The sequence below is a fragment of the Solea solea genome, chromosome 9 (genome assembly GCF_958295425.1).
Source record: "Solea solea chromosome 9, fSolSol10.1, whole genome shotgun sequence".
Classification (NCBI taxonomy): domain Eukaryota; kingdom Metazoa; phylum Chordata; class Actinopteri; order Pleuronectiformes; family Soleidae; genus Solea; species Solea solea.
In genome coordinates, this window is record NC_081142.1 from 7,603,669 (window position 1) to 7,618,256 (window position 14,588).

Sequence of the window (14,588 nt, forward strand, 5' to 3'; positions counted from 1 at the left end):
ACCTGGGCTGTTGTCCCTGTTCCAGTGCAGCCACCTCCTCTGTCTGCCCTCAGTCTTTGTAGGACTTGACATAATTAACTTGTTAAAGGATTGCATGAAATTGGAACGGACTTGTGTTTACTCAGTTGCCACCAACGCAGCATAAACCAAAAGTGAATGATAAAGAGAGCAAGAGGTGGAGTGACAGATGGATAGACTGAAAGACTGTGATGGAGAGAGATTGAGAACCAGGGGACGGCAACATCTGACCAGCTAACCCACCGTTTTAAGGCTTGAGAAACAGATGAAAGCGAAGATTGCAATTCCTCATGGTTCATTCCCCAGTGCTAATGCAGAGCGTCTGACAGAAGCATGTCCAGAGCTGTGGGGCTAAAGCACTGTCTGGATGAGATTGATAATACAATTAAGCCTGTCCCAGTATGAATGCATCACTATGACCCATTACTACACCAACCGCTTCAGATGGAGAATACCAGCTCTAGGGCCTTTTGGAAGGAAAAAATACAATTATAAAAGGCTAGCTAGAAAATGTGTTCTCTTTAGAATGTTCAGGCAGGCCTGTACATCATCAGATATGTGCAGGCTGCCTGCGTATCTCACTGCTGTCCTCGGGCCCAGCTTTCTTCCTCTATATTGAAACGAGGAGCTCACTGAAGCATAGATGCACTAATAATAATAATATGATTCTTCCCTTATTGTCCCTTCTTATTGTCTGCTTTTGTTTAATATTACGATTAGTTTCACAAAGGTTTCCTCATAGTGTTTACATACTGTATACCTGGGGTCGCGTTGATGGAGAATTGTCCGTCTTCGGCTTTGCTGCAGGATTTCTTCCTGATGAAGCAAGTGCTTGCAGGATCGGGAAATCCAACATTCAGAGAGTCTTGCCGAGTTGTAATCACTTCCCTTCGAGAAATGTTTCCTGACTTCAAAACTCTGGCCAAAGTGGCGCTGGTGCAGTCTGAAGTGGCAGCAGAACGCAGTTTTGGCCTTCAGAATAACATTATAACAGCCATGAGATGTCATGTGACCGAGACAGAGACACTGAACCTCATGACAATCGCCTCTGCAGCAGTCTCTCTCCCTTGATGTGTTTAATTACACTGAAGCGAGCACCAAGTTGAAGTCCCTGTGGAGCAGAAGGAAGGTTTGAGTTCATTCAGGCCTACAGAAGGTCAGCTGAGTTCAGTTTCATTCTTTGTAAATAGTTTGCTCACATTTTAATTGTAATTGTCTAATTCTGTACCTTTGCATCTTTTTCTTCAATTGAATACTATTACATAAATTAAAATGACGGATAAAAGTGAATGAAAAATGAAACTGATTTATATTTTGGGCAGTTATGTGTGCAGTCATTTCATGGGACATGTTCTTCGTAGAGTGTGAGGCAGACATTTAAATGATTCAACTTGTTAATCTCACTTTGTGGAGAGTTTAACTGCTCTTTCCATAGGATTGGTATCATCACAGGAGGGGGTGGACATACTGTACATGCATGGTGCTAGGGCTGAAACAATTCATTGATTCATCGATTATTAATCTATTATTAAATTAATCGGCAACTATATTGATAATCACAATCGGTTTTAGGGTTTTTAAAGAACTGAAACAAGTTTTCTGATTGTTCAGCTTCTTTATCATTTTTAGAACATTATTAACATTTTCTGACATTTTATGGACCAAACAGTTACTCGATTCAATTGAGAAAATAATCGACAGATTCATCGAGTATGAAATGAATCATTAGTTGCAGCCCTACATGGTGCATTAACGTATAGCATTTATCAGATAGTGTTTTAGGTGAAGAACTTTGTGTTGTCTTTGTTGCCACATGTTTGCATCTGTTATGTATTTGGCTCCAAGCATCTCTACATCCTGCTCTTTTGTTTATCCACAATAGTTCTTTGATTTTTCTTGGTGACTTTAAGCTATATAAATGACATGTAATGCTATTGCTGCGAGTCTTCTTGGGAGTGCAGTGTCTGATAACTGCAACAATAGCATGTCCTGGTTTTAGCTGCCTGTTGTCCCTGTTTGCTCTGTGGCTGCAGCTCTGATCAACCCTACATCTGACCTCGTAATGTTGCTGTGCAGTTTCGGATGTATGATGACAATAAAGGTCCTTTTCCTTTCCTGTTTGAAGTATCGGTTTATGCATTTCTCAGGATATTCATGAGATTGGTTAGAATTAGGCTGTGAATTTTTCATATTGTATATGGTGTTATCATTAGTGCATCAAACATTCAGATTTTTGACATTTTCTCTTGCGATCTATTAGAATTTGTTTTTTATTTGCACACACAGCAGTTAGTGATAGTGAATTTGACCTCTGCATTTAACCTATCCCTTTTATACACCAGTAGTGAACACACATATGGGGCACAGGAGCAAGGATGGTTGGGTACCTTGCTCAGAGTTACCCCAGCCATTTAAATTTTTCAGGATTTGACCTGGCGAACTTTTGACCATGGCTCTGGGATACTTCTCAGCTTGTGGGCTTGTTGATGGGAAAATACAGAGTCAACAAATATTGTAACCTTGTTTAAGGTATAATGGACTGTTAGGCCATTGGGTATGAATGTATCTCTTTATGTGAAATATGAATTTCAAGCTTTATATTTATATTAAACCACAATATGATGTTTTTACACTCTATGGTTTTTGTACAGATTCTACAAACACAAGGTGCTGATAATTGGATTATATTTTCTTCTAACAGAGACAACCAGTTTTTTCCCTGCTTTTTCCTATATTGAAGCTATGCTCAGGCAATGGTGGTGGCTGCAGGTTGTGGCTTTATATTTACCATACATAAATTAAAATAGCATTAATCTTGTCATCAAGAAGCCAAATAAGGGTTTTCCATATCTTTAAATAGTTCTACAAATTTCGACATATTTTTCTAAAAACTTCATCCATCTTTAAACGGTCTTAAAAGACTGACTGCAGTTTAGTACACCTGGTAGGTAGTTCGATTGTGGAAACTTGGAGGTGACCTCTTTAATCTTGCCTGCAGATGAAGTGATAAGGCATCAGGGGAGAAGGCAGGCTTTAAGAAGTCATGAGGCAGGAGATTGATGTTTCCTCAGTGACAAGTTGCCTTTAGACAAGAGAGAGAGGGAGAGACTATGGGAGAGAAACAGAAAAGTTAGCTGCAGGTCCAAACTGAGACCCCTTCACCGTGGCTGCAGCTGTTGGCTAGAATCAATTCTATCTTTATCAGTCCCCCTCTTCTGTGTCCAGGAATCCTCCTTAAACCACAGAGCAGCTGGGGGGAAAGCTGATGTGTTTTCCAATAATGAAATGGAACACAGCGAAAAAAGAAAAAAGAAAAGATGGTGCTAGCTTGTCTCCCTCATTAATACAGTACTCTCTTCAGATGTAGTCTAGTGTTTTAACACAGACTTGGCCTTGCCTATGCCTGTCACAAGAAATTAAATATATTATCAGGTGCAGGTGCATGTGTGGACGTGGGCAGTTGGATTGAAAGTAATATTTTAACCTCTTCCATACGAGAGGTCCCTGTACAGGGGTTCACATTGACACAGTGGAGGAACAGTTGTCCAACAATGAGCAACTTTTATCAAAGTTCTCTGTAACTTTAACAGTGAATATGTAAAGTTGTGTATAGCTAATACCTTGATTATTCAGGTATTTTTGAAGTGCACAACAGAAAGTGAAAGATCTCTAGTCTGGGCTAAGTCTGCACCCGGAGGTGTGCTTCTCCCCCGATCCGCTCATTCAAAACCCCCCACCAAAGCTCAGCGTCCCCATTGTACCCGCTCACAGGGCCGATGGATTCCATGGCATAGCCTCCACCCCCGGGTACACACCCCCACCGGACTCGCCCACTGCCACACTCGGAACCTCTAACCCCAGCGCGGTGCGGTGACTGCAGCCCAGCCACCCTGCGCATGTCGACTGGGTACCCAACTCTCAATTAAATCAGAGAAATTGCAGAGAGAGATTGCAGTGTGTAAACAAGTGCACACAGAGAGAGAGAGAGAGAGAGAGGAAAAAAACATGCAACTTGTCGACTCCTCACTTGACCTGTCGACTTGTGCCACTGACGTCGACACATCGACTAATCGGCTTTTCTGTTAATGCCATATTACACATATTCATTTATCAAGTTTGTGTCTGAAAATATGCAAGACTGTATGCTGTGCAGGACACATCACAACCATAGTCTGTTTCATTTCGGAACAACTGCCTATTAGCATTCTAATGGCTGTCTGAGAGAGTGAGTTCCACCTCAGGCCAGAGGCAGACAGGCCTGCCACTGCTGTTCCTTGATCCATCTGCATGGTAGAAACCATCCATCCAGTGGATAGCTACAGGCTGAAGACCAGCCTTTTGTGTGGGCTGAGCACTGTGACTGCTCCCTCTTGTACCTCCGTAATGGGATTACATTAGCCAGGTTCCTCTGCTGCCTTAGCTTTCTATTTCTCTCTCTCATGGACACATAAAATACCACAAACACGCACTTAGAGTCTGTGAGTAACTGTCCACTTGGCCACCTCGTGTTTGCACATATGTCTGTGTCATACATCCAGGTCATAGATACACAAAGGTCAGTGAATCAGTAACAACTGGACTTGTAGATGTTTACCCTTTCATTCAAGAGGCTTCCTGAGTTGTGAATTGAAGAAGCCTCTTGCATGCTACTGATTCAATGACTTTTGGATGTTTGCACTTAGTTTACTTGCCGATGGCCATGTGAAGTGACGCTGTTTATCTGACACTTTTCTGATGCTATTTGATTTTCATTTGTCGTTCCCATTTTTTCTTTGGTTTGGTGGTTTAGTGAGGGTGGAGGAACGAGGCAAATTCACTCAACAAGAGGCAGAGGGTTTTGTTCAGGGTTTTCCTCAAGGAGAGGCTGCCATGTGTAAAATCTTGTATAGAACCAGCAATTGTGTTTTGTTGGGCTGCACCAGCAGCACTAAGCTGTTTGTTAAAAAACAATTTTTTAATGTCTTAAGTGCCGCACTAGTTCTTCCTCAAGGACAAAGATTTATATTCAACATAACCTGCTAAGACACCACTGGAGAAGACAATTGAGACAGATGATACTCCAGAGGAATTTTGCAAGAGATGTCAAAGACAAATAATACTGTATTTTTGTAGGCCATTAATTTAAATTCTTGAGAAATACTTTTTTTCCACCTAAATTCAACAATTTTTTTTTTGCTTCACCTAGTTTTTCTTTCAGGGATGATTTCAGAAATATCTCTTTGCCGTTTAGTTGAATACAAAATGATATGAGATTGATTAAAATGGTTGAGCTAGTAGTCACAATAAAATGATTGTGTTATGGGTTATTTTATTGATTATTTATGTATGGGCTTTGATATGAATAATCTATGGATAATCATTATGACACACAAATATGTTTTGCGCACCATTCAAAGCCTCGGATTGGCCCCAAAAGGTGAAATGGTCCATCACAGGTTATTGGAGTGTAAATATTAAACCATTCAGTTTTACATGTAGTCATATTTTTGTAAAAAATACAACATAATCCCCTTTTTGATACGATACTTGTTTGTGTCTGATATCGATTTCACAAACATAAGTATCTCCAATACTGATATCAGTGCGATATAGTCGTTTTAGACCTTTTCAACTATGAAGCTGTTAACAACACATTTGAGGGTGATGCATTTCAAGCTATTTCACAGACATAATTCTCCAACTGTGAAACATGAAATATTTTTCTATATAAATAAACAGCCCACAACACGACTCAGCTAAATGTTGTTGTTTTTATTTATAATTCTACAATCTGTGCATAGTGAAGCATGCGGTATCTAGGATTTTTGTTCTGTATTGAATTTTACATTTTTATCCGTTGAACAGTATCGGACATTCATTTCTATCTAACTGTGAAGTTTTATAATTATGTGCTGGTGATTTTTTACAGTGTACTGATTTCTGATAATGGGTTAAAGCAATACTCATTTCCAATCTTTAAAAAAAGTAATGACCCTGTGCAAATAATAAAAGTACTCTCAGAAGGTGGTTGTGGTTATTGAATAGCATTATTTAGAATCCGATAGGAAAGATGACCTTTGGTGGTCATTACAAGCTTCTAATAGGTTGTATTTGGCAGTGTCAGCCCTGTGAATAGCTGTGATGCTGGTATGAGAGATGATTGATTTGATGACACATCTGTCTGGAACACCTGCTGCTCTGCTGTGTATATCCTCTCTTTGTCAGTGCTTGCTCGCTGCAGCTGGGTCTGGTTCAACCCTCTGCCTGCTCTTGCATTTATCTGCTGTAAATGGCTCAGAATTTCATTGCGCACCAGCCAAAAAGCTAGTCCATGCATACTTGCCTGCTTCTTTACTTGCCAGCCACAGTGGTAAGCAAACAAGGACTGCATGATAATTCAGGATTATCATTTATATTCCTTGTCTTTGTAGTGTCATAACAAGACACCACACACTGAGTGAATGACAGAATGTGCGATCATATTTGGTATAAAGTATTATTTTGGAAATTAGATTGTTGTCATAGAGTTGTCTCAGCGTATGTGTTCTGTTGAATGCTAAGAAAAGATACAAAGATTTAATCGACCACTGTGAATATGAAATTTAAAATTTAAAGTTCATAGTTCATATTTTAAACCACATGGCCTTTTGCTGCAGTCCCCTATAAACTAATGATTGCTCTTCTCTGGATAGCTTCACTGGAGCAGAGCAAAGTGTGTGTGTGTGTGTGTGTGTGTGTGTGTGTGTGTGTGTGTGTGTGTGTGTGTGTATGTATGTGTGGTCGTTTGCGTCTCCTGACTAGTGGATTAGGTCTGTCCAATGGCAGAAGGAGAGGGATCTACTTTGACAGTGTGGTAGTTAGCCCATCTGTCTATATTCAGTTATTTCCTTGTGTGTGTGTGTGACTGACTTTGAGTCGTGTGGTCCTCACCGGTTTGCTAACAGTTTTAACTCCTCAACAGCTGTTAGTCATATACAACTTCTCCGTTCAGCCTTCAACATGGCAGCATGGACAGGTCTCATGGTTTGGGCAAAGCTGTCATTGCATCATTTATCTACGCAGCTCCAACAAAGGGTGAACACAGTCTGATCTCACTTTTCCCTCCAATGTCTTTGCTTTAATTTCCGACAATCATTCATTGCTGCGTGCACCACACGAATCTCACTATGTGTCACTATGTGTGTACCCACATATAAATCAGAAGCCTATATTTAGAATGCTTGTCATGTAATCATCTAATATGCAGTCATCTTATAGACAGCTTTGAGAATTGGAAGCAGGGAAATAGTTCCCATTGGATTAATTATACTTCCACTGATCATCTGGATCTTTTTGCCGTGGCTAGTATACTATGTGTCAGTTATGGATGGATGGAACAGCCCTGTCCCTTGCTCTCTGTAGGCATTGATTTGGTGTAAGATAATTTACCAATAGCTGAAAAATGTGCAGCTCGATTCACGTACAAGACAGACAGGCAACAATGTCCACCTTTAGAAAAAAGATGGACAGTGATATAATGATTTGATACATGAAAGCACATGAAAGCAAATACTCAGTTTGTGTTATTGCTGTGTTTGGTCTTACCAGTGCATGCCCATTTGTAATGTTTTGAGTGAGAACCTTTAGGGATACAGATAATGCTCTATTATATTTGTTTGACAGACAGTTCTTTGCGATACTAATGTTTGCTCTCTTGCTGTTTCTGCAGGGAACCTTGGGCGTGTTGACTACATCAGTGAGTTTGAGTTCGACCTCTTCATCAGGCCTGATACCTGCAACCCCCGCTTCAGAGTCTGGTTCAACTTCACGGTGGAGAATGTCCGCGAGACACAGGTCAGCATGCTTTCATCTTGTATTGTGCTACTATTAATTGTAAAAGAGGACTCTGCTTCCAATTGTACTCCGTAACAGGTTTTTAGTTTGAGAATCAGATGATTTCTGCTATTACTAATCAAATTAAATGATATTTTTATAGTACTAAATCACAACATACATTATCTCAAAATTAATTCCTATAGAGGTACCAAATACACATACGGACACACAAGTTTGCACAGCTATTCTTCTTTGGACACTATTAAGCATTATCCCTAACCTTAACCATAACCACTTAATGGCTAACCCTCACCTTAACCTAACCAAAATCAGAACAGCCCTAAACTTAACCAGTTCCCCAGAAATGAGGTTCTTCCTCATTATCTTAGATTAGATTAGATTAGATTCAACTTAATTGTCATTATACATGTCACAAGTACAAGCTAAGGACCAAGTGTTGGTCTCCATGAGGACTACTCGTCCTGACAAGGTCAATGTTTATGCCTTAATTGTTTGTAATGTTGGGCTGTAAATGAAATGGACTAATCTTGAGTAATACAACTACACACACATTTGTAGGACCATCTTTGTGACAACACTCATTAGGGCTGTTGGAATGAATTTCGTGAGTCAAATATAATTTGAATATTAAAAAAATCAATAATAATCTAATGTTGTAGTTACAGTTCGAATATGTATTTTTCTTACTTTTTTTAATACACGTGTTAAAATATGGCGACTCAAGCCCAACCCATTCCTCAGCCTATCCACGTGTGAAAAACAAAATGGTTTGGTCATGTGCGACCCATGCAGGTAAAAATAAACACTTTATTTGCATAAAAAAAATAAGGAATAGAATTCGAATGGGATTATAGAGGAAAATTGACAGCCCTAACACTCACAGATGTAATGCTTTCCCTTGTCCATAACTCAGACCATAATCATTGCACCTCATTGTCTAACCCTAACCCTAAAACAGCCAAAATGTCCTTGCCTCCTGTGTCTTTTTATGTTTTTATAAAGGACTCTGCATCAGAATAAATGTCATTGTTTCTCTTAACAAAGATCAAATGATGTTTACAGACGTTGTTGACACTGTGTGTTGGTTGATTAAATATATGAGCCTTGCTTTTAATTACCCTTGGAATCCTAAAAAAAAACCTGCCCTCTTACTCCTTTCACAAACATATCCATAGTTTGTGAGCAGTGCAGCATGCCTCATTTGCATGCCTCATTGGCCTCACCACGCCCCCTCTCCCCTCTTATGATTCCACACCGCCCTTTACCACATCAAAGTGCATTAAAAAGTTTGTCCATAAAGCTAAGTTTTTTCCCTTCTGAACTGAGGCAGTTTTCTAATACCTGACTCACTTCTGGTCACAGTCTCTGAGCTTGATTCTGCCACTAGCAAACTCTGAGCTGTGTGATTGGTTGTCAAAAGTGGTCACGTGCCACAGAGATACACTCTATGTGATTAGCTCGAGAGAGCTGGGAGGCTGGTTCTACCATTTAACTATATCTTTGCATTACAAGAAAAAAAAAACCAACAACCTGTAAATGATGGGTTTTAAGCGTGACTACTGCTGTGTAATTTGTGTGCATACAAGTTGTCAGGCTTAGATATGAAGCAAACAAAAAATGAGAGATAAATTATAGAGGAACCAGTCTGAAGACAGCCAAACATAAAGACGGGGTGAGGAAGGTAGAAAGACGGAGAGCAAAGGAGCTTGATAAAGATGAGAGTGATAAAAAAAACAAATATAGATCCATACAGAGGAAAGATGAACAAGGATGAATCCACAGCATGCTGTTGCTGCTGCCTTCCTGTGGAGTGTCCAGCCCAGCCTATCTGAGTCTATCAGGCCTATCGGCCCATCTCCCTGCAGTGCTGTAGTCAGCACTAATCACATTTTATGGCTTTGAGATGAATGGGAGACCTCGGCTTGGAGCCGGATCGATCCCAGGGCCAGATAGTCCAGCAGCAGCAGCCTGCAGCCTTGGCCAACAGGATATTTGCTGCTGAGGCGAAATGACAGCGAAAGTGTGGGAGAAACACAGAGAGAAAGGGACTGGGGAATGGAATTCTACGCTGTAAATGACAAAGGAGTGATAAATATCAGGTACAGGAACACACTGTGTACCATGGCTCATGCAAGAGCAAGCTTTCAGGTGTCCGGAGCTGCTGCAATACTATTTCAATTGCACATTCTCACTGTAGGACCCATCACAAGCTTGTCTTTCTTATCTATCCAATTTCCGTCTTCAAAGAGATGTTGTGTGAATTTAATCTACTCAAGTAGTAGGTGTTGTTGTTAAGTGCTGCCTGTGCATTTTTCAAAAGTGAGTGTGTGTTAGTGTGTGTGTGTGTGTATAGATGCCTAGACTTGTCAGCTTACATAATTCTTTAGTTTACATACTAGTAATGACTTATTATTGCTGTGAAATGAAATAAAAAGTAAAACACAGAAATTAAACAGATAATAATAATAATAGCATGAGTAAATAAACCAGCCAAGTGTAGTTATGTGGGCAAAGGCTGTGCTATAGAGATATCACTGGGTTCCAGGGAAGAACTGGACTGTTGGAGTGTTTCATCCAGCTAAGCCTTGCTAACTCTCAGCCTGAGCCAGGGGAATAGGGAACAGTAAAAGCCTGTGATATTGGAAGTGAGATGGCCATTTTGAAGGAATGTAAGCTGGTGAAACAGATTTGGTCTGCCTCAATCAGCTTAGCAGCTTTGTGGAAATTGGCTTCACCATAGCACTGGTTATGATGGATGGCTGGATGGATGAATGTCTCTGTTTTGTTTGTCTTTTTCTTGTTTTTTTTTCCCTGACCCACTCACTTACATAATATGCCCAATTCCGGTTGTGCACGTGACAACGTTTCAGACCATACCAGTTCTCTTTTCTCACTATTAAGCAGACAATTCGCAGCTGGAGTGAGTCGAGCAACGTCCTGCAACTGGTACCCTGCAGGTAACCCACAAAATAGAGTGACAGCTATGGGCACAGGAAGGAATGCTGGCACAGGCAGACAGGGTTTAAATCAAAATGAGAAAGAAAACCCATAAACTATGAATAAAAAGCGGCATCATTTTTATCAAGCCTAATTAGCTTTGTTGATGTTTTTATTGTCTACTCTGACAATACAATTTGTTACTCCCCAATTTTTCATCACTGTAGGACTGAGTAGGCAGCTGACTGACAGCAATGAGGTAGTCATTCTAGGTTTGTGGACAGATTAATTCTGCAAAATTGGTTGTACCTTTGTCACTTTACATTACTTTGTAATGTCATAGTGCTTTGAATATCTGAATGGGACAGCAAATCACACACAGTGGTTGACAACTTAAGACAGGTGTCATGTAAGTCAAGAGTAATTACAGTTAGGATGAGCTTTAAAGTGCCTATGTAGACTTTGTACTTAATTACCATTACACAAAGAGGTTAAGTTCAGGCCGTTGGCATCCGCAATGCTTCATCACTGCAGTCCTCTGGATACCAAGCTGTGGGAGTGACAATTAAGTGCAAGACTCCATTCCTGAGCCTCTTTGGCAGTTTGGACTGGCTGTGAAAGTTTAATCTGAATACATTTTCACTATTATATTTAATATAATTCAGCAGTACAGAAAACAAGTAAAAAAGGGGAAAACAAGAAAAGGGAAATGAGAGTAATACTACTCTCACAGCAGAAATTAAATTCAATTGCTGTTTTTTTACACTGGTCTGATGTTGTTACTCATATTTGACATGATGTACATTTTTTCATTATATTAGCACTCATTTTACCAGTTGGAGTCATTGCTGTTACAGTATGTTGCCTACTTATCTTGAAATGAGAGAAAATAATAATGTATTATACAAACTGTTAACTGTATATCCATTGTTTACTTGGTTAGATTCATGACCAAGCTGGATTTTGTGTTACATTGTGTTTTTTAGAGCAGCGGGTCTGCAAAATCCCATTTACTTTCATTAATATTACAAAAATTTGGAATCATGCAACCTCTATAAAAGTTTTTAAAAGTATCTTAGTCCACACTGAGTGAATTGAAAATGGACATCCAAGTTCCAGCCACCAGTATTTCATTTCAGCTCCTGCCTATGTTATGACCAGAAACCAGTGGATGAGATGATATGATACCCCATTGGGTAAGTTGATATTCCATTCCATTCTGCTGTAGGGGTGTGCTTGATGTCAGGCTCCGTGAAGGGCACGGCTGTGAGCTATTATTGTTGGAGCCTTCAGGGAACCATTCACAGAAGACAGGCAGTAAAACCTTGCACTGAGTACCTTCAACTCTTCCAACTACTATAGGGGTGATTTGTAACCCTCGCTTGTCCAGAGAAAGCGCAGAGTCGGGTGGTTATTCTCCATAATCAGGAAAGAGGACAAATGGAAGCAGAACAGTTCATGTGTTAACTAGATTCCCCACAGATCCATTTTCACTTCACTCTTTCAGACAGTGCTCACCTATTTAAATTCATCATCACTTATGTTATGCAATTTGTCATGGAGCGATGATTTGAATAGCACATTCATTTAAATATTCAACAGGATGTTAAAACTATCATGAAACCGTTTCAGATCATGTCTCGACGATGCTAATCGAGCAGTCCTGTTTGCAGTCCTACTGAGGGAGGGGGGGGCTACAACCATCACTGTGTATATGTGTTCTTTACTACATCATTTAGTGAGTCATATAGCACATGCTGTAGTGTATACTTGCATTTCAAATGTTGTCAAACATCCTTTTAAAGTGTATTTTGTGTTTGAAATATATTCTATCAATATTGATATACAGATCTTGTTTGCTGTCTTATCAGTTAAAATCAAGTATTGGAGAAAGTGTGAAATACAGAGAAAATAATGTGACTAATGGATGTGTCTCATACTAAATATTTTGTTCATACAGAGTTAGGAATTGTTGCTATTGGAGGAAGATAAGTAAAGTCATATATTTTCCTTCCATTCTAAATGCAGCATGTTGGCAAAGGTTCTGGTAAGACAGGTGCTGATTACAGTGTTTAACATCCATGCCAACCTGTATATTAGTTGTCTATAAGTGAGCTCAATGCTTCATCAGTTCTGGACAATCTAGTGGTTTGGACTGCCTGCCTGTTACACTGCCATTTGTGGATCAAGATACACCTCAGAGTTGCAATCCCCCCTTGTCTACCCCTCTCTCCTTTACACTCCATGTATATCTGTAGTCAGCAGAGACAGAAGGTGAAGACAGGCATGTATTCTTTGCTGGCATGGTGTGGCCATGAGAATTGCGTAGCAAACGTCTAGTTGGTAGTGGGTTTTGTTTTGCCCATGGGATATCTTGTTGGTTCCACAGCTCTAGATTTGAGATTGGAGATCTAGATTTAAACTCCTATTCATCCATAGACATGTTTTTCAGGTCTACCCATGCTGTAAATTTATGCGCACAGGATCAACAAAGATGCACATTCTAAAAGAATTTCTCTCACTCACAGAAGCTAACTAACATGGTTGTCAACAGGTCTACATGTCCTTTTGCTGCATGCTCGCTGGCCATGTCGTTTTACTTCCTTTTCATTGCTGTTTTCTTTCTAGTCAGCCTCTGCAGCATATGCAATACGATAGATATCATGTGGCAATGGTCTTCTTCTCTCTCTCTCTTTGGAAGGTTTTAAGCTTCCCCTCTCCACAGTCCCCAAAGAAGAATCACTACCTGCTTTGTGACTCTGCCAAAGGGATTATTTCAACACACCTCATAGGCCCAGAAAGTTTAGAAACCTTGTTTCAAACACTTGGAAGAAGTTTTGGGAAGAGCTGTGTGGTTTTGAATGACATAATCAGGCAGCAGAGGGTATCATAATTGACCTTGTTCTGTTAAGGTACACTAAGGCACCCTTTCTTATTTTTAATGTTGACTCTCCCAGATCACTTCATAATAGCATGGACAAAAGAATATGACAGCAGCACAGAATTCATTTTCAAATTGTCTCCCTGATATCGAAGTAAGTTTTCACTGGGTTATCTCTGCTGACACTACATTCACTTTAAAAGGATGCACAAACCTTAATCACATCGTTTTATTATGCAGTTGGTCTTTATTCAAATTCAGGGGCTCGTGCTCAGCTTTAAGCTCACAGTTTTGGGGACATCATACATTGATAAAAGTATAATTTTCCCATTTCCCAATGATCTGTCACAATAATCACTTACATCACCTTTTAACAAAACAGAGGTCAAAATATCAAAAAGTGAGTCAGGAAAATGAAGTTTGGGTCTCCTTTCTTTTTTTGTTTGATAGGCCATGAATTGACTTGTGACATGTTTTGTTGATACGTTAGTGCATCAGCCCATACAGTCATCAGTAGGCCATCTATTTGAAGCCTGGCAGTATAGATGCTGCTTAAGTGGACTGAATCAAGTGAAATCGGGCACAAACAGTCTTGTTCAAAGTAACTAAAATGGATACGTAAAAGTATCTTACCAGAAAATTACTTCGGTAGAAGTGGAAGTCTTAAATTTTTATACTTAAGTAAAAGTCTTAAAGTGTATGACATTTACTGTATTTAAGTAAGCTGTATAAATACAGACCATCAACACTTCTGAGATTACTTTATTTGGTAGTACGAGTAACAAAGATAGTTAGGGGTACTGTATTGGAGTAAAAGTTACAAATACAAAGTACAGATACAGGAATTTTGTACAACAAGGAAGTATTTGTACAACAAAGGCCTTTGCAGTCACTGAATTGGGAGAGCAGGGTTCCAGGCCACTGCATGAAATACAGG

General features: G+C 39.7%; 1 protein-coding gene across 1 annotated transcript in view; it reads left to right on the forward strand.

Annotated features, from left to right (window-relative positions):
* agbl4 (AGBL carboxypeptidase 4) overlaps positions 1-14,588 on the forward strand; it is a 266,168-nt gene that overhangs the window by 10,171 nt on the left and 241,409 nt on the right. The window contains exon 3 of the mRNA XM_058638217.1: positions 7,706-7,830. Coding sequence (XP_058494200.1) covers positions 7,706-7,830 — 125 coding nt within the window. The remainder of the gene's footprint in view (positions 1-7,705; positions 7,831-14,588) is intronic.